Here is a 21,490-nt window from a genome sequence, read left to right on the forward strand (position 1 = left end):
CACACACAAATTATTCCTAATTGCCTTTCTTCTTTCTGTTTCGTTCACCTGGAAGGTCCTTCCCTCTCTTCTCCATTTATTCTATATCCAGGTGATGTTCAATGTCCAACTTAATTCCCATTCCCTATCACCTAGCATTATTAGGCAAATGGAAGAGCACAGAAACAATTACTGAACTGACACAGCTGAAACCTTGCCTGTCAAGATGGTGCTCTAACCAGTGCAGCTAGCTTATGTTTCTTTCGAGCATGAGTTGTTTGATGGAAAATAAGATGTGAACTCTGACCAAAGGCTTTCCCACACTCATTACATCGATAGGGCTTCTCCCCAGTGTGGATTCTTTGATGGACAATAAGATAGGAACTACAGCTGAAGGCTTTTCCACATTCATTGCATTCATAGGGCTTCTCCCCAGTGTGGATTCTCTGATGGACAATGAGGCGTGAACTTCGACTGAAGGTTTTCCCACATTCCTGACATTCATAGGGTTTCTCCCCAGTGTGAACACCCTGATGGACAATAAGGCTTGAACCCTGACTAAACATTTTCCCACACACATTACATTTATATGGTTTTTCTCCAGTATGGATTCTATGATGCCTTATAAGGTGTGAACTCCTTGTGAAGGCTCTCCCACACTCCTGACATTCATAAGGTTTCTCCCCAGTGTGAACCCTTTGATGTACAATAAGGGTAGAGCTCTGACTGAAGGCTTTCCCACATTCATCACATGCATAAGCATTCTGGATTCTCTTGTGTGTAGCAAGTTTTGTGCCAATACTGAAACTTTCCCCCAGTTTTTCACAGTTCTGGCTTTTCTCTCCTGAGGGGCTTGTCTTATCTTTGTCCATAATTCTTTGGATATCTTGGTTCTCTTCCTTTACTATCTTCCTTATAGGGATTATCAGCTGCCTCACTTCCCCACCATGTTCCACTTCACAAGCTTCTAAAAACTTAGATCCCAAGGGAATATCTTGCTGAAACCTTCCTGATGCCACTGTATGGGATCCTTTTTCTTCAGGGATGTCATCACTTTCAGGTCTGGTCTTACCACCTGACACAAAATAAATTACAAAAAATTAAATTATCACCTGTTTTACAATGCTAAGAGGGAACTGGGCAACAGTGACTCCCCCCCCCCCCCCAGGCTGGGGCAGTCAGGGTTAAGTGACTTGCCCAGGGTCACACAGCTACTAAGTGTCAAGTATCTGAGGCCAGATTTTAACTCAGGTCCTCTTGAATCCAAGGCTGGTGCTTTATCCACTGCACCACCTAACTGCCCCAGTAGTGACTCTTAAAGTGAACTCTTTAGATACCTGTACAATTGTTTCATAGTGTAGTGAGGGATTAAATTCAGATAACAAAAAATAGCCATAACAGAAACAACTTACATAAATAATGGCACTGGGGCAGCTAGGTGGCGCAGTGGATAGAGCACCAGCCCTGGAGTCAGGAGTACCTGAGTTCAAATCCGAACTCAGACACTTAACACTTACTAGCTGTGTGACCTTAGGCAAGTCACTTGACCCCAATTGCCTCACTAAAAAAAAAAAAACACAAAACAAAACAAAACAAAAATAAGTAATGGCACTTCATGGTTGACCTCAACTCCAACCCTAATGTGCTGCTTCATCATAACCTGGAGGATTATGGTTAAATGACCATGCCAGTGGAGCGCCAGCTCTTTTACTCCTGCCAAGGTAGGAAGGCATCAGCTATGGGCTGTTGGGTTTCTATGATGCAATTTTTTTTTATTTGGAGTAACTGTCATTATCAGGGTGGCCAAAGGGAGATGAATTTTTATGGCTACAGAAGTTCCCAATGACTGTCAAGGAGACTGTAGAGTGGTTCTGATATGCATTAGTGAAGTATACATGTTAACAAAATCAAAGATAAGTAAGCATTTCAGATTGACACATCACTTCCCACACAACAGTATAAAGCAGGCAGTGCAAATGTTTTCATTTGTTTTATAGACGAGGAAAGCAAAGCTCCTGGAAGTGATCTGTACATGGTCACATAACTAATATATGGTTTGAGTGGAGGTGTGAATATTGGGGTTGTTGTAGGAACAATATCCCAAGACTCAGAGGACTAAGGCTTAAGCTGTTGAAATGGCTGGTCATTTGGGCAAAAAAGGCCACAGGGAACTCTGACTGGGCCTCCATGTTTGACTGGAGGCCACCAGGGTCTATGCACACAGAGCTGGGGAATGCTGCTCAGCTGAATCACTGTCCTTGCTGAATTTCTTTGTTGAATATTCTTTTTCTGTTATGGCTAAGTAAATCTCCTCTTATTAACTGCTAAATGTCCTACAAGTATCATTTTGTTCCAGTTTCAAACTAGACTACCAACAGTAGCTTAGGAAAGCCTAAGTCATGGCTTTCCTACCACAGGGTATGGCAGAGAAGAGGGAAATCAGTTTGCAAAGGTGGGGGGTAGGTTTAGAGATGGTATAGAGAACTGACAAAACCCCCAATGAAGGTTATCTTAGAGAGTAAGGAACAAATATGACATTCAAGGAATGAGGAGGAAGAGACACATGTATTAGGTGAAGGCTAAGTATAGTGAAAGAAAATAACTGATGGTGAAATCAGTGAACAAATATTTACTAAGAACCTATTAAGGGGGCAGCTAGGTGGCACAGTGGATAGAGCACTGGCCCTGGAGTCAGGAGGACCTGAGTTCAAATCCAGCCTCAGACACTTGACACTTACCAGCTGTGTGACCTTGGGCAAGTCACTTAATCCCAAATGCCTCACGCCCCCCCCCCCCAAAAATAAAAAGATTTGAAAAAGAAACCATTCCACCCAAAAAAAAAGAAAAAAGAAAAGAAAAAAGGGGCAGCTAGGTGGCACAGTGGATAGAGCACCAGTCCTGTATTCAGGAGGACCTGAGTTCAAATCTGGCCTCAGACACATGACACTTACTAGCTGTGTGACCCTGGGCAAGTCACTTAATCCTCATTGCCCCACCCCCTCACCCCCCCCAGAAAAAGAACCTATTAAGGGGGCAGTTAGGTGGTGCAGTGGATAAAGCACTGGCCCTGGATTCAGGAGGACCTGAGTTCAAAGCCTGCCTCAGACACTTGATACTTACTAGCTATGTGACCCTGGTCAAGTCACTTAACCCTCATTGCCCCAGCAAAAAAAGAAAGAAAGATAGAACCTATTAAGTGCAATGCATTGAAAAGAATACAAAAACGTTCAAGATATAGCCCCTTAGGTAGGTAGCCCCTTAGGTAGGTAGATATAGCCCCTTAGAGGTAGGTAGCCCGTTAGGAATTAATTTGCTTTATAACCAGTTTCTGAATTCAGAAGATAATTTTTAAAATGGTTAAACATAATTTGAATTGAAGCTTTGGTGCCCCATCAAAGACAAGGAGGGTTCTCAGTCTTTAAGGGGTTTGTCAACCCCCTTTTGTGGGAACCTGAGAAAGCACTGTTTTGGGGATGGGTGGGAAAGGAGTAAGAACATGGGGTAGAGCATTGGCCCTGGATTCAGGAGGACCTGGGTTCAAATTCAACCTTAGACATGTGACACTTACTAGCTTTGTGACCCTGGGCAACTCACTTAACCCTCACTGCCACCCCGATCCCCTAAAAAAAAAAAGGAAAAAAAAGAACATGGGGAAGGACAGATCTACATTTTAAGATGTGATTTTTAGGATTGTTAAACAGGAGGAAGCAGAGAGCCAAGGAGTGTTGCCTGACACTTCCTTATATCTCTTCCAAAAGAATCTGCTAAAAATGTATAATTTATAAATTCAAACCTGTGAATTCACATTTTACCATCAAATAGTTATCATCAAAAATCCTAGGTACCACAGGGTTGGGGCAGCTAGGTGGCGCAGTGGTTAGAGCACCAGCCCTAGATTCAGGAGGACCTGCGTTCAAATCCGGCCTCAGACACTTGACACTTAGTAGCTGTGTGACCCTGGGCAAGTCACTTAACCCCAGTTGCCTCCCCCCCCCCCCCCAAAAAAAATCCTAGGTACCATTCCTGCATGGTGGATGACCTGGAGCCTAGCACCTGTCAAGTCTTGATCTTTATACATGGAGAAATCATGCAGTTGAGTGTAGCATCAAGGTACCAAGAATGGTATAAACAGTAAAAGACACAATTTAGGACTGAGGTCACAAACTATGGCCAGAGGTCAAATCTGGCCTGATATAAGTGAAAAATGGTTTTTACATGAAAAAAATGTAAAACAAAAAAGGTTTATCATTTTATTTAAAAATGCAAAATGACTGGCAGGCTCTCTGGTAGCAGTTTGCCATCCCTGGTTTGAAAGATAGAAAAAACACTTTGTGGGGAAGGTCTCCTAGAGGAGGGGGAATCATAGAGTTAGACCTGGGAAAGGCCTTCAGGGCCATGTAGCCCAAGACCTTCATTTCATGTATGAGAAAACAGGACTGACTTGTCTGAGGGCACAGGCAACAAGTAGCAAAGTCAGCATTTGAAGCCAGCCTGCTCAGTCCCCAATCTGCAGCCTTTCTCTTGTACCATTCTGGCTCATCTTCAGCTACCTAAGTCAGATGCATATTTCCTCCCATCCACGTCCCATGGGTAGTTGGAATGATGTGGCTCCAGAGGAACAGGAGCCACAGACCAAGGCAGGCACGATTTCTTCTCTTCTAAAAGTCTACAACCCTGACACTCTTCCCCTCTTAACTAGCCCCAATCATCTTTTTTTTTTGTCCTCAACTAGATAAGAGAATTTTTATTGTATCTTGAGTTGATGTTTTTGCTATAGAGAATGTAAAAGAGTGGGGTGGGAACCCGTGGATAACTGATTAACAAATCCTATTAGTCAGATTGTTTAGTCAAGCTCTGATTTGGCAGATAAAACTGACTCTGGAGAATCACCTTCCCAATTCAACAAACACTGGATTGCCTGGAGGCTCTGAGAATTTTTTGAATTTTATTTATAATTTACATTTTTAAAGCTTTCTAGGTTTCAGAGGAAGCAAAACATGTGGAATTGGGGCCTTTGCCTTAAACTAAAATCTTGGTAAGCAAATCAGTGATCTTTAAACTGATCCTTGACTTTGTACTAGAGGCCTTTGGATTTGTCTCCACTTTCCCAGCCCCAGGAAGAGACGGGAAAGGGAAGTAGAGACCTCAAAAGGAGGTTACAAGCTGAACCCGCTCCCACTAGGTAGACTCACAGTCCGCACCCCTAAAGGGAGGAAAGTCCCAATCAAAATCTAACGCAAAAAGATGAATGGAAGTCATATCTCAAAAGATGGGAGTGTGGGTATTGCTTAACACTGATACTGGGCCCTGGGAGGAAGTGATTTGAACTAAAAAAGAAATCTGGTTCAGGAGTATAGAAAAATCCCCCAGAAGAGCCGTTTCCTTGGGAGTCCTTGGATTGAGGGAGGTGGAGAAAAGGCAGGGAAGACCATTCCCTCCTAAGCCTAGAACAACAAAGAAGGTTCCCCATTCTAGATAACTGGGAGGATAGGGAAGGTGACCCCACAAGCCTAGCATGGAGAATAGAGGAAAATTTCAAAAGGGGCAGGGAACTCTCACAGGAATCAGGTATGGTCTTTAATGTGGCCAAAATCTACTTTTTCAATTCTACTCCCTTACAGGATTGACCTACTTAATTGGCTACCTGATAAGCCCTTGCACAGTCCTAGTTCCATGCCTCTGTTCATACTATTCCATGTATCTAAAATGTTCTATTCCTCTCTTCTCCTTTTCTCTTTCATGGTCCCGGAACTCAAATCTTACCTTCTTTACCTGACCTTTCCTGACCCTTGCTCACAGCAACCTTTCCCTTCTCCGGACTTCCAAAGCACCAGCTGTACCACTTCACACACATATTGCCTTTAACATTCTAAGGTCTCTTTTAGCCCTTACCATTCTATGTTTTAAGGTCCCTCTGAGCTCTAAGACAACTCTAAGACTCTCAGAAGAGACCCCTGGAGATTTGGGGACTAGTCAGAAGCCCAAGGTGTCCACTCCTTGAGTGAAGGCACTGTGTCTTACACTGCTGTGTAACTGCCTCAACATCTAGTACAATGCCTTGTACAAAGTACAATAATGTAATTGCACAAATAAATAACAGTTAGTTGACTGATGACAAATGTCCTCCTCTGTATCCAAAGTGACCTCAAGATTGATTCTAAAGCTGGTGAATGAAAATTCTGTCCAATCAATTAACAACTATTTATTAATGGCCTACTGTGTGCTAGGCACTAGGGGATACAAAAGCAAAAATGAAAGTCCCTGACCTTAAGGAGCCAACATCCTATTGGGGGAAACAAGATCTGCACATGTAAGTAAATCCAGGGTGGGCCAAAAGTCACAACTTTAATAACTTTTTTTTTTTAAGGCAAGGCAATGAGGGTTAAGTGACTTGCCCAAGGTCACACAGCTAGTAAGTGTCAAGTGTCAGAGGCTGGATTTGAACTCGGGTCCTCCTGAATCCAGGGCCAGTGCTTTATCCACTGTGCCACCTAGCTGCCCCTTTAATAACTTTTTAAAAATCATTTTTTCTTTATTTTTCACCATTTATGAGATTTGATTTTTCACATGTAATGTAAATTCACTTCCTATATATACTGTATATGATACTATGGCATTGTAAATTAAAAACAAAAAATAAAGGAGTTATTAAATATTGAAACCTTTTGTTGAGTTTTGGCCCACCCTGTATAAACCATAATCAAAGTAATTTCCAGGAGGAACTAGCTAGGCAGAGCAGGATGAGAATCAGAGAAGGCCTCATATAGAAAAAGTTTTCAGAGACCCCATTGCTACTAACAAAGAAAGAAGAAGCCAAGAAAAGAGGAAACTCTAAATCAAGAGAAAGAGCTTACCCAGGGACACCATACTCCCATGATTTTCTAGCTTTCCGTCCCTGGATCTGGCCATCACTGCAGGTAGCAAAGAGGTTCCAGTTGATGAATAGTTGTTGGGTGACATCAGAGTTGACGCCTGGGCTTTTCCCAGGGTTACTATTTTTTTCCAGGGTACCTGGAGGCACATGTTTATGGTTAGACTTAGGACAAAAAGACACAAGAGAGATCACACCTCTGTACTCTTCCCGCCACTCACTCCTCTAGCACATCTTACTCTGGCTCTGGGGTGCTCTTCCATAAGAATTCACTTTCTGAATATCTGGTGAACATATGTGATAATTAATCTGCACAAAATGGGTGGGTTGTGATAGCCTATAGAACAATGTATAAAATAGTCCTTCCTGAGATCTGAAATCAGACAGTGGTAGAGGAATAAGATCTACCTTTCAGGGTTTGTGAGAAAATCACTTTGGAGACCTTAAGTGCTATATAATTGTAAATTGTTGTTATTACTATTATTTTCTAAAGTAATAAACATTTTTATTTATAGTTTGGGGTTCCAATTTTTATCTCTCCTTCTTTTCCTCCCCTGCCCCCTCCCTGAGGCAGTAAGCAATCAGATTAAAACCCCATGAACCACATTGTCCCCACAGATCTAAATCCTATGAACTACAAACAGCACGACAGCCTGGATACTATTCCAATAAGGTAGCATTTCCATTACATTCTTCATAGTTAAGGTCTCAGACACCGACAGAAGAACAGAGGATAAGTTGTGATTCCTGTTTTTAACCATCCCTCTCTCCCGTCTGCCATGGGCCTGACCATGTATGTCCCATTTCTTATTTTCTCTCCTGGTCCACCAAGGCCAGTCTAAAAATCTTCCCCTATAATGGCAGCCTCAGTGTATTCATTCAGGTTTGCTACCTGACCCCAAGTGTCTTCATCTTCTTCCTCCTCCTTTACTGCCATAGGGCCCAAAGGATCCAGGCCTTTTCCTTTTTTTTCTTTTGTGGTCATCCTCCTCCCTTAAGGAAAGGCCTTTTTGTTCCAGGTAGGGTCTGCCTGGTGAAAATCAACTCTTGTCTGACTTTTAGTCACCTGAAACTTTTCAGAGTTGGAAGGAGTATCATCTGCTGAGATATTAAAAAATCATTGTTAACATAAGAGAAATGAACTGATCCCAGAGAGCTGAGTTCTGAGACAATAACGACCATTCACCAGGGTCTGGCCAGAAAAGCAACATTCCAGGAAAGAAGAGAACACTGCTCACGGTGCTCACTTGAAGAGATACCTTTCCCTCACAAATGCATACATGTCCAAACCAACTTTGTCTTCATTTAAGTGCTTACTATGTTCAAAGCACTAGGTTAGGCAATGAGGATGTAACATACAAAAAGAAAAAAAAAGGCCAAGAGAAGGGGGATGAAATGCCAAGTGGAGGGAAGAACAAATTGGCTAATGTGGCTGGGATATAGCATCAGTGAAAGGGAATAATGTTCAAAAGTGTGAAGAAAAGTCCTTTTTTTGGAGAAGTCATCACTTTCAAGTTCCTAAAGAGTTGTGGGAGAAAGAAGAGGGGGAAACAACACACTCCTCAATCTGGGATCACAGCAGCAGCTAGGTGGTGTAGTGGATAAATTAAAATCCAGCCTCAGACACTTGATACTTACTAGCTGTGTGACCCTGGGCAAGTTACTTAAACCCCAACTGCCTTACCAAAAAAAAAAAAAAAATCTAGGATCACAAGGAAGCCTTTCCACTCTAGGCACCTAGGAGTATGAGGAAGGTGAGCCTTCAGGTCCAGCCTGGAAAAGTAGGGTGGAGTCAAATTAAAAGGCAAGGTGAAGACCCAGTGCCTTATAGACAATAGGGAGGCACTGAAGCTTCCTGAGTAGCCAAATAACATGGTCAGATTTGTTTTTTAGGAAGATTCTGACAACTGCATGGATGACAGACTAGACAGGGGAGAGACTATAAGCTCAGAGTTAATTGGAGAAGCTGTTGCAGTAGTTCCAATGAGGAAATACCAATGAAGGTCTGAACTAGTAGTGGCCTGTGAGTGAGGGTAAGATGTGAGAGATGCCCTTGACAAGACTTGGAAACTAACTGGATACAGGGTGCAGATGAGAAGGGGCAAAGAGGAAGTGTAGGAGTGAAGACTGACTCTAAGGTTGTGAAAGTGATGGTGCCTTCAATGGGAATAAGGAAGTCTGCAGGAGGATTGGGTTTTGGAGGAAAGATTCTGAGTTCTGTTTTAGACATTACTGAGTTTGAGAAGTGTGTGGGGAAATCCAGATGCAGTTGTTCAACAGGTAGTTAATGATGCTAGGGATGGATATGGAAATAACCAACATTTATATCAAAATTTAAGGTTTGCAAAGCAGTTTAGAAATATTATCATATTTTATCCTCAACAACCCTGGGACAAAGGTGCTATTATTGTCCACATTTTACAGATGAGGAAACTGGTGCAGACAAGTTAAATGACTTGTCTAGGGTCACCCAGTTAATAAATGGACTTTAACTCAGGTCTTACTGACTTCAGGTTCAGTGTTCTATCCACTTCATCCCCTAGCTGCCTCGTGACTTTATAGAGACAATAACTAAATCCATGGGAGCTAAGGCAATCCCAAAGAAAGAGTGTATATATAGCGAGAAGGTGGTCCAGGACAGAGCCTTAGGAGATATCTATAGATAGCAGGTGGAAGACAGATAATGATTCAGTGCAGGAGACTGAGAAGAAATGATCAGAGAGAGAGGAGGAAAACCAGGAGAGAGCAGTGTCACTGAAACCCAGAGAGGAGAAAGTACCCAGTTGAGTCCCTACCCATAAAGGCAGAGGCTGATGCAGAAAGGAAGACTGAGCCCTGCAGGTGCTGAACTCTTTATAAATGGAGGGAGAAAGACTTAGAGACCAGAAGATAACTACAAACATGATGGGAGTGGATCTCAAATTTTATTATCTGTAAAATTGTTGTTGTCTTGACTCTTTTTGACCCTTTGGAGTATATCCGTGGAGTTTTCTTGGCAAAGATACTGGAGTGGTTTGCCATTTCCTTCTCCAGTGAATTAAGGCAACCAGAGGTTAAGAGATTTGCCCAGGGTCATACAACTCATAAGTGTCTGAGGCCAGATTTGAACTCAGATCTGTCCTGCTTCCGGCTCAGTGCTCTATCCAGCGAACAATCTAGCTGCCTCTATCTGTAAAATTAGAAGAATGTCAATGCCTGTCACAGCATCGTGACAAAAGTACTCGTTAAATCTCAAAGCACTGGCCTCTAGTCAGAATAACCAGGAGCACCACTTCTGACACCACGACTGTGTGATGTATGGCCAGTCACTCAATCTCTTAGTTTTCCCCAGGCAACAGTGAGAATATTGTTGAAGAGTTACTAATCTGCATTGGTAGAGGGCATTTCCTCACCAGGGAGATAACCACACCAATAAAACCATAGCATTTGTGCCCATCTCACTGTTCTTCCAGAATTGAGTGCTTCCACCAGTAATCTCATCTGATCCTCAACCATCTAGTGAGGTCATCAGCGAATGACTGCCTCTATTTTAGGATTCTGAGATCACAGACTTTGGAAGGGAAGAGCCCTCCGAAATCACTTCATCCCACACTCACAACGGGAGAGGGGGGAGCAAAAGGGACGGGGACGAGAAAGAGGGGGGAGGGAGAGAGAGAGGGGAAGAGGAAGGGGAGGGGGCAGAAGGGAGGAGGCGGATAGAGGGAGAAAAGAAGGGCGGAGGGGGACAGGGAAGGGGGCGGGGGCGATCAGGCCTCTCCCGCAGGAGGGGATCGAGTCCGGCGGGGATGGTCGCCCGGAGCCCGCGCTGGGAGAGCCCGCCCCGCTCCCACACCCGGCCTCACCGAGGAAGAGGAGCGCGAGCTGGCCTCGGGCCGGTCCAGTCAGCGCGGGGGGAGCGAGCCGGTGGCCTGAGCGCAGAGAGCCGAGCCCCCATTCCTCGGACGCCACCCCTCCGCCTCCGCCGCCGGAGAGGACAATGGCCTCTTCCGAACCCGGCCCGAACTTGGACTTCCTCTTCCTCTCTAGGCTGCCGGGAGGCCTCCGCGTCTCGGTGGTCTGCCAGTCCTCACTCTGGCCCCAGGCCTCAGCGGGGAAGGCAGAGGGTGACGTAGAAAGCCGAGCTCTATGGTCTCCTTGTAAATCAAATGGACAAGCAGTTAGGACCTTTGTTATTACGACTTCCTAGTATAATCAAAAGACAGGAGGACTCCTTTTCCTGAATTCCAGTTTGGCCTCAGACATGTACTAGCCGTGTGACCCTGGGCAAGTCACTTAGCTTGCATTTTCTCCATTCCTCATCAGTAAAATGACCTAGAGAAGGAAATAGCAAATCACTCCAGCATCTTTGCTAAGGAAATCCGTTCGGGTCACGAAGAGTCGGATACGACTGAAGAAGACGTAACACAATCTCTGGTAGGGAAGTCAGATGACCTGGATTCCAACCCAACCTTCTGTCAGGTGGACCAAAGAAACCACTTCTGCTGCCTGGGCCTCAGTTTCTTTCTTTTTAAAATAGGGGTGCTGGACTTGTCCCCGGGGTCCTTTCCAATGCCCCTCTAATCTTGATGCTTCAGATTCAAATCCGAGCCCTCCAACTCCAGTGTTGTACACTGTATGCCCCATATGTGCATCATAGAATGTCAAAACCAGAAGGAACCTCAGAGGCCTGGTTCTCTTATTTTACAAGTGAGGAAACTGAGGTCAGAAGAATGACTTGCTCAAAGACACACAGCAATGAGGGTTGACAGGACTTGATCCCTCCCTGGACATCTGATTTGTGACAGTGTTCTTCCTATGATCACCCAGCCCAAAGCCCTATGCTTAGCAGGTGCTCCATAAACAGAGGACTGGGCCATATAAATCACCTCTCACTTGAATATGATGATGCACTTAATTAAAAGGATATAGTATGGGGGCGGCTAGGTGGCACAGTGGATAGAGTACCGGCCCTAGAGTCAGGAGTACCTGAGTTCAAATCCGGCCTCAGACACTTAACACTTACTAGCTGTGTGACCCTGGGCAAGTCACTTAACCCCAATTGCCTCACTAAAAAATAAAAAAAAAAAGGATATAGTATGCAAATACCTAGTTTGGGTTCTCGGAATATAGAGATACCCTCGAGGAAACAAGTGAAGAGACCTAGACAGACCTGGGATTCATATCCTGACTCTAAAACCCACTAACATGTGACCCTTGGCAAATCATTTCATCTTCTATTTCTTCATAATGTAAAGTGGGGATAGTCATTATACTACCCAGAATGCAGCAACAGAAGAGATCCAAGCTGTGGTCAGATGTCTCAAAGGTTCTATCCTTTGACAGGGGCCAATAAAAATAAAAGAATATTTGTGTCTCAAGACAATATTTATTTATTTTTTGCTTAGGCATGAGAGCATTTTTGCTTTTTCATAAAATTTTATTGATATCTTGTGACTTCCCCATATCCTTTCCCCTCTCCAAGAACTGTCCCTTATAACAAAGACTTTTTTAAAAAAGAATTAATAAATTCAGCAAAACCAATGAATACATTGAAAACACCTGACCAATATTCTGCACCTGAGGAGTTCCCCTTACCCACCACCTAGAAAATTTATCTTCTTTGGGTTATTCTTTATAATTTTGCAACATTTAATTTTTACTATTTTGTAGTGGTGGTTCTTTTCATGTATACTGTTGCAGTCTTCGTCTATATGATTTTCCTGTCTCTGCTTACTTCATTTTGTATCAGCTTGAGTAGATCTTTCCATGCTTCTCTGTGGAATCTCTGTATTAAAAGTTATGGACAGGGGCGGCTAGGTGGCGCAGTGGATAAAGCACCGGCCCTGGATTCAGGAGTACCTGAGTTCAAATCCGGCCTCAGACACTTGACACTTACTAGCTGTGTGACCCTGGGCAAGTCACTTAACCCCCATTGCCCACCAAAAAAAAAAAAAAAAGTTATGGACAGCTTATCCAGTTTATTTGCAAAATTCAAAATTACTTCCCAAATGGATCTACTAATCCAAAGCTTCACTAATAATACATTAGTGTGCTTATCTTTTCATAACCCCCCCAACATTTACTATGCCCATATTTTGTCACCTTTGCCAATTTGCTGAGTGTGAGGTAAAATCTCAGGTTTGTTTTGATTTGCCCTTTGGAGAAGTATTTGTTGCTATTTTGTAGATGAATATATTTAGTATTAGTAGCTGAAGTATGCATTGTCTATGGTCAGAAAAACATTCTCTTGTCTATGCAATGGCATAGTTGAGAAAAGCAGATACTTGCTTCAGTTTTAGTTTATTGGCTTTTTGTTGCTTTTTGTTTGTTTTGCATTGTGAAAAAAGTTGATGGTTAAAGAAGGAAGATCTCATATATACCAAAATATTCACAGCAGTCTTTGTGTGTGTGTGGTAACAAAGAACTAGAAACAAATCAGGTGCCCATTGACTGGGGAATTGGTAAACAAATTATGGTACATGACTGTAATGAAATATTGCTGCACCATAAGAAATAACAAATATGGGGGGTGGACTGGGAAGATTTCTAGAAAGTAATAAAGAATGAAATAGAGAACTTAGGAAAACAATACACACAAAAATTACTATGTACATGGAAAGAACAACAAAATGAAACAGATTTCATGTTATTTATCTTATTTCATGTTACTCTCCTACACACATACTTCATTCTTTTTTTTTTTTTTTAGTGAGGCAATTGGGGTTAAGTGACTTGCCCAGGGTCACACAGCTAGTAAGTGTTAAGTGTCTGAGGCCGGATTTGAACTCAGGTACTCCTGAATCCAAGGCCAGTGCTTTATCCACTGTGCCACCTAGCTGCCCCCCTAAAAAGTATTTTAAAAAAAGAATGGGGGCAGCTAGATGGCGCAGTGGATAGAGCACCTGCCCTGGAGTCAGGAGTACCTGAGTTCAAATCCAGCCTCAGACACTTGACACTTACTAGCTGTGTGACCCTGGGCAAGTCACTTAACCCTCACTGCCCTGCAAAAAAAAAATCCTTTTTAGCATTCTTTTTTTCAGATTTTGAGTTTTGGATTCCTTCCTTCCTCAAGTCCCTCTCCCACCCACTGAGAAGGCAAGTAATTTGATGTCAGTTATACAACATGTACTTCGTTCTTGCCAACTCTATAGCTCTCTCCCAAACACAGCATATCTCCTGACTGTGCATTTGTAGAAATTGTTCCTTGGCAGATAATATACGCCATCCTCATCTTTGCCTTTCTGATTCCCTATCTTTTTTCAGGTTTAACTTGGATGCTACTTTCTCTTTGATGGATCATCATTGTTCTCTGGATGGTCCTAAAATATGTTCATCTTTTCTTTGTTCCTTTATTCCCTACTTTGTATTATACATATTGATGCATGTATTTTATCCATTCAGTAGAATGTGAATTCCTTGAGGATAATGGCTGGGGTTTTTTTAGTTCGATTCCCACTGCTATAGCATAATGCTTTGCACATAATAGCACTTCTATAATCCACTTTAGAAGTCTTACGAGTTTTATGACTGATGGTAGTTTCTCATCAGCAAAGTTAAACAATATTGTATTTAATTTCCATTCAGCTTCCATTCTCTTAGGTCCTACATTGAGATTCATTGGGTATTAATCATTTAGTCCCTGTTCATACGTATGATTTTAGCATTTTTCTTTTCCTCCTGCCTTTTAGACTGTAAGCTCCTTAAGATTAGGGATTTCCTTCCCTTTTTCCTTCTTTCATTTCTTCCTACATAGTAAACACTATTAAGCACTAATTGATTCTCACTGTGGATTTTTTTTTTTGGCAGGGCAATGAGGGTTAAGTGACTTGCCCAGGGTCACACAGCTAGTGTCAAGTGTCTGAGGCCGCATTTGAATTCAGGTCCTCCTGAATCCAGGGCCAGTGCTTTATCCACTGCACCACCTAGCTGCCCTATCACTGTGGATTCTTTGATGTAGAATCAGATGTGAGTTGGAAATGAAAGGTGTCCCATATTCATTGTATTCATACAATTTCTCCCCAGTGAGTATTGTATGATGTACAGTCAAACTCGTCCTTGGCCTAAAGGCTTTCCCACATTCATTACATACATGGAGTTTCTTTCCATCATGTATTCTCATATGTATAAGTAAATAAGAGCTCCAAGTGAAGCTTTTTTCCCCCACATTTATTACATATTTATGGTTGCTCTCCATTATGGATTCTTCTGATATACAATAAATCATGAAGTTTGACTGAAGGCTTTTCCACCTCATTACCTGCATAGTTTTTCTCTGCAATATGTTGTGACAAATAACTAAAAACTTCCCCATGTGCATTACATATACACATGCACATACACATACATATACATAGCATTTCTTCTGTAATGATTGGAATGACGCCACCTGCTGGAGACTTACTGTAGAAATGAGGTAAACGTCTCTGAGGGCAAGACCATGCATCTTTTCTTTGGCGTCAGGAAGTGACGTTTGCTGGTGGGAGGAAGAAGGGGGAGCCTGGTGCTCTGACTCAGACTCTTTTTCCTGTGGACTCTGGTGGAGAGCAGAGCTAGAAATGCACTCTCCCTTTAATAGATAGATGAATGTAGGCCTTTCTCTCTCTTTACCAAATTCTTATTCTCCTTAATGAATGCTTAAAAGTCTAACTCTTGCTAAAGCTTATAATTTATTGGCGACCACTCATTAGATATTTTAGACAGACTAGCTAGAATTTTAGCCTTTAACACTTCCCATTCTGACTTATTTGATGTACAATAAGATTTGCACTGTGAACAAAGGTTTTCCTACATTTCTTACATTTATAGCCTTTCTCCCCAAAATGAATGGACTCATTGGTGTTGAATAAATTGTGAACTATGCATAAAAATTTACCTCCTCACTATATTTAAAGGATTTTCCCCCAATGTGGATTTTTCTGGTGCACAAGATTAGAGCTCTGAGCAAAAACTTTCTCAAATTCATTATATGCTTAGGGCTTCTGCCCAGTGTTTATTCTCTGATGTACAACACTTTGAATGAAGATTTTACTAGATTCATGACATTCATAGAGGTTTCTTTTTCTAGATTCTAAATTAATTTCTAAGTTTTTTCTGACGTCTTTCTTCTTTGGAAGAAGAAATTGTATTATCTTTGGAAATTGTATTATCCATTACTGCCAAATACTGAGAATCCTCTTTGATTTTCTCTTGGAGGTTCCAAGGTGTCTTTTGATTCACATATTTCTCTATCTATATAGGTCTGTAAGCTTTCTGGACTTTTCTTGGGGCTATAATATATGATTTTTTAATTTTTGCTTTTTTGATAAATATGTTTACTTCAAGACAATGAATCATTCTTATTCCTGGTCTTACCACCTGACACAAGAAATACAAAATTAAAATGTCACTTAATCTCATTTGATATGGGGGTTGGGACTATTAAAGTTTAAACTGGCCAACTAGCTATCAGGATAGACACACCTAAGAAGTAGGGGGAAATTAAATTCTATAGAAAGAAAGTTAGTTAGGTGTGGCTACTACCTGAGCTAGGAGACAGAGATAACTCCAGAGGTCAGGACTATCATTCCAAAAGAAGATTATCCCTGAATTTCAGGAATCTTTCCCCCACTCCATCCCCAAAGGGAACTTTTCATATTCAGGTGGTCACCCTATCCATCCCTCCACCATCCATCCTCTATAAAGGCTTTGGCCTCCCTCCTGGTGGAGGAGAAAGGCATTTCAGAGAATCGTGTCTCTGAACCTACTCTCCTTGAGGTGTTTGACTTCCCTCTTGGTCACTTTCTCTAAGCACCCAAATAAAAGCCTATTTTATTCCAATTGAATTGTGTTTGAGAGAGTGTAATTCTTTAAAGAGGAATACCTAAGAACCACCCACCCACCCACCCAAACACACACACCATCTATTTATTCTTCCCGCCAAAAAATAGTTACTAGGTATGTCTAGAATACTAATTTTATATCCCCAAGGAACAGCTTGTATGGAAGAAAATAGATATGAGGGGAATGAGATCAAGAAAATTATTAAGGGAAGGCAAGTCACAAAATATCTAATGTCGTTGTATAATCGTTACCTGAACAATAACCCTAGATATAATGTCATCAAATAGTTCTTTAGTTTCCACCCAAAGACTTCTAATGAACAGCACATTAAATTTATTTTGATTTTTATTTTCAGTTCCAAATTCTCTCCCTTCCTCTACCCCCTTTTCCATTCACTGAGAAAGCAAAGAATATGATAATCATTATACATATTAAATAATGTAAAACATTTCCACGTTAGCCATGTTGTGGGGGGAAAGCAAGAAAAATAAAGAAAAATAAGTTCAATCTGCACTCAGAGTCCATCAGTTCTCTCTCTGGAGGTAGATAGCATTTTTCATGAATCCTTTGGAGTTTTTGTGGATCATTGTATTAATAAGTCTTTCACAATTGATTATTGTTACAATATTGCTATATAAGTCTTTCACAATTGATTATTGTTACAATATTGCTATTACTATATATACAATGTCTTCCAAATTCTGCTCATTTGACTTTGAATTAGTTCATATAAAATTTCTTAGTGAAAAGATTAAGATTTGATCCTGTATATTTTCTTATTGATCCTATTTACAATTACTTGATTTTGTCCTGTAACTGCTTAAGTCATGCTTCTTTGTCTCTGAACCTAGTTCAGAGTTCAGCTGGCTTGTAATGGCTTAAATTTTAAAATCCATCTATTCTTAGCTCAGAGAATTTAACTTCCCTGGGAGAAAGTATGAGAAAGCAAGGGAGTTTGGGCCTGATATCTTTATTCCATCAAGCTATCTTTCAAGGATGTCTTGTTTGCTGTCCAAGTCTAGGCCACTGTCACACCTGGACTCAAACAATGAGTACTTCTTAGTCTCATGAGAGAAGAGGGAGGGTCGTTGCTAGTCCTGTTACCAAACAAATCATATTGTTCCCTGTACTTCAGCTTTGTAACCAATCATGTTGTCCTTAATTCCATGATGTCATCTACCATGTTCTATTCTTTGTTCTGTAGTCCCCAAAATCCAATAAAAGGGGAACTGCCCCTTTGCTTGTCTTTGGCATTAATGGAGGCAAGCCATGGATACATTTATTCACAGGTAGCATGCCCCTGCTAATAAGTGTTATTTTGCTTGGAGATCTGTCTCAGTTTGCTCTTTCATTAAAATTCAGTCTCGAATTAGTTTAAAAAAAAAAAAAACAACCTTCAGTTCATCACCTTTAATACAGTAGTATTTCATCAAAATCACATACATCCCCCCCCACACACACACACAAATCATATACCTCAACTTGTTCAGCCATTCCCCAATTGAGAGTCCATTCATTTTCAGGCAGCCCACTTTGATTTATTGTTGTTTGTCCTTCATGCTCAAAGAGGACAAAAATGACATCACAATGTTGGGGGTCTATGTACAGTGTGTCCAGCTGTGGCTGATCATACCAATATAGTTCAGAATGCTCTACCACAGGTCAGGCACAAATAGTTTGTATGACCATTTGGTCTCTCTTTTTTGGGGGGAGAGGGGTGTGAGGCAATTGGGGTTAAGTGACTTGCCTAGGGTCACATAGCTAGTAAGTGTCAAGTGTCTGAGCCCAGATTTGAACTCAGGTCCTCTTGAATCCAGGGCCAGTGCTTTATCCACTGCACCATCTAGCTGCCTCCTGTACGATCATTTGGGAGGGAGATGCCTCTTTTATAGCTTTAATTGTAAAGAAGTTTTCTTTCTCACTGTGAGTCTAAACTTGCCTCTGAGTTCTTCCCTCTAAGGCTAGGCAAAACTACTCTAATCCCTTTGCTATGTGACAACCCTTCAGATATTTGAAGATAGTCATCATCTGTACCCTGTTTTTCCTTCCCTACTCTAACCATTCTCATGTTCTAGTTGCTGATCATCATATGTCATTGTCTCCAGAGCCCTCATCATCCTCATTGCTCTTCCCCATTTGTTCTCCAGTGTCAATGTCCTTCCTCAAAGAAGGCATTCACAACTGTCCAGATGTGGCCTGATAAGAGCAGAGTACAGGGGATTATTACCTCCCTTGTTTGAGACACTAAGCCTATTTTAATGCACTTTAAGATTGTGTTAGGGTTTAGTTTTTTGCTCTCTCTCTCTCTCTCTCTCTCTCTCTCTCTCTCTCTCTCTCTCTCTCTCTCTCTCTCTCTCTCGTCTCTCTCTTGCTTTCTGTTTCAGTCTTTGTCTCTGTGACTACCTCTCACTGTTGACTTTTGCCATCCATGAAAGCTTCTATGGAAGCTTTCTATTTCACATGACTTCTACCTATTCTTCATCTATCCCGTACCTGTGCAACTGATATTCTCTGAAATGTGGAGGAGAGGAGAAGAGGTAATGTTAGAAGTATGTCCAAGTCCCACTTTAGGCCAGCTGCTGGTTCTCTCTAGGAATTACTTATCTTGCTGTTTCTTTAACCTCTATTTATAAGAAAGAAGTGTAGGGAGGAAGTCATAATTTTTATTGATGGCCACTGGCTTAAAGGCCATGAATAATTTAAATTAACAATTAAGAGAGGCTGGATTTGAACAGAGATCTTCCTGTTCCAAACTCCTACATTCAATTCACTATTCTAAAAAGTGAAGAGAAATATCTACATAAAAAGTACAAACCATATGTCTAGAAGATAAAAGGGACATTCCATAAAAAGCCCCAGACTGTTTCAGAATCATAGGACCATACATTTACAATTGACATAGATAATATGACTCAACACCCTTATTTTATAATTTGGACTCACAGTAAGAGATTTAAAAGGAAGGTTTATCCATAATATTGGGAATAGCACTCAAAAAAGAAATAACATAGAGGAAGATGAAAAAACTCATTAAAATGGCAGAATCTTTGAGGGGAAAATAGTTCAGATAGAATTTTTTTTTTAAGGTCAGAGATAGAAGAATAAACAACACAAAATTTAAAAGTAACAAGACTGGAAAAAGTCCTCAGAACTCTATAGATCAAAGCAACATAGCTGGAGGACCGAGTTTAATGAGACAAACAGAAAATTATTAGATCACAACAATGTAAAGAAACAACTATAATATCTCATTACAAGAATAATAAAAGAAAATTGCCATATTGAAAAAAGAGGGCAAAACAAAATTTATAGTAACCATAGGACCCTGGAAAGCAGGGGTCCGATATTTAATGCCCCCAAAAACGTATTTGTCAAGTTCCCTAATTTTATAGTAAAGAAGATTCTGATTTCATTTGTCTCCATACCTATCCTTGTGGTGAGCTTGACACTTTAAAATTTCTCTAAGTACTAGCATAGAATCCCTTCCATCCATACCCTTCCCCCACCAAATCCAACCTTTGGCCATTTTTGATTCTTATCCCTGGGTAACCCCCTACATCCAGTATCTTGGCTCTTGCAATAGGCCTGCTTAATGTCTCAGCAGAAAAATGACAATATCGAACTGATTTCACCCATTAACAATTCTTGGCACAGCTTACTTTTCAAGTATTTTTGTTGTTCACTTTTATCTGAATCTTTATGACCCCATTTGGGGTTTTCTTGGCAAAGCTACTGAAGTGATTTGACATTTCCTTTTCCAGCTCATTTTAGAGATCAGGAAATCAAGGCAAAGAAGATGAAGTGACTTGTCCAGGGTCACGCACCTAGTTAAAGTCTGAGGCCATATTTGAACTCAGGGAGATGAGTCTTCTTGATTCCAAGCCCAGCACTCTATCCACTGTGCCACCTAGTTGCCTACTTGTCAAGTATGATTTATGTACAATTCAGATTCTCATAAATTGGCTTCTTAAGATTTTCTTGGGGGCAGCTGGGCGGTGCAGTGGATAAAGCACCAACCCTGGATTCGGGAGGACCTGAGTTCAAATCCGGTCTCAGACACTTAACACTTACTAGTTGTGTGACCCTGGGCAAGTCACTTAACCCTCATTTCCCCACAAAAGAAACAAAAAAACCCTTTTCTCTGCCACTTACTATATGGCCTTGGGAAACATCATTTCCTTTGATGGAGAGAATAATACTTGCATACCTCACCCAATAGACTTGTTTGTGGTATCAAATATGAGAATATATGTAAAATGCTTTGTAAACTTAGCACATAGAATGGTGTCAGCTATTGTCTAGCGGCTTAAAAAGAACACTGTACATGAAACCAAATCATCAGAGCTCAAATCATGACTCCCAGTTACTGGAGAAGTCAATCAGTAAAGATTTATCCAGAGGCTACTAGAAAATAATACTTTTATAATTAAAAAAAAAGAGGCTACTATGTGCCAGGCACTATAATATACTAAGTGCTGGAGTGGCTATGGATCATTCATCCATCAAGTGATCAAATATAACCAAGTTGAATAAGATAACATTTTGTAAAACACCTTAAAAACGATATACATATGTGTATTGTGTATTTGTATTTGCATGTACATATCTATGTACATAAGCATATATACACATATATTCAATTATAATTATTTAAAAAATTTATTTATTTAGAATTTTCCCCCACCTTACATGTAAAAAACAAATTGTAATATCGATTTTTTTTTTTGCGGGGCAGTGGGGGTTAAGTGACTTGCCCATGGTCACACAGCTAGTAAGTGTTAAGTGTCTGAGGCCGGATTTGAACTCAGGAACTCCTGAATCCAGGGCTGGTGCTTTATCCAC

At 41.1% G+C, this 21,490-nt stretch overlaps 1 protein-coding gene across 3 annotated transcripts; it reads right to left on the minus strand.

Moving 5' to 3' along the window:
- Positions 1 to 10,831, minus strand: LOC122737237 (zinc finger protein 239-like). Of its 3 annotated transcripts, none has more exons than XM_043979712.1 (4): positions 10,693 to 10,831; positions 7,743 to 7,951; positions 6,834 to 6,990; positions 1 to 1,054 (listed from the first exon to the last, which is right to left on the minus strand). In XM_043979712.1, the coding sequence occupies exons 2-4, from the start codon at positions 7,833 to 7,835 to the stop codon at positions 201 to 203; spliced, it is 1,104 nt and encodes a 367-aa protein (XP_043835647.1). In that variant the 5' UTR covers positions 7,836 to 7,951; positions 10,693 to 10,831; the 3' UTR covers positions 1 to 200. The 3 variants fall into 3 exon arrangements, with proteins under 3 accessions (XP_043835647.1, XP_043835646.1, XP_043835648.1); XM_043979711.1 differs by having other exon boundaries at positions 7,743 to 7,948; positions 10,693 to 10,826; XM_043979713.1 differs by lacking the exon at positions 7,743 to 7,951 and having other exon boundaries at positions 10,693 to 10,815.
- Between the last annotated feature and the right edge of the window lie 10,659 nt (positions 10,832 to 21,490).

Source organism: Dromiciops gliroides, chromosome 1 (assembly GCF_019393635.1).
Source record: "Dromiciops gliroides isolate mDroGli1 chromosome 1, mDroGli1.pri, whole genome shotgun sequence".
In the NCBI taxonomy this organism is placed as follows: Eukaryota; Metazoa; Chordata; class Mammalia; order Microbiotheria; family Microbiotheriidae; genus Dromiciops; species Dromiciops gliroides.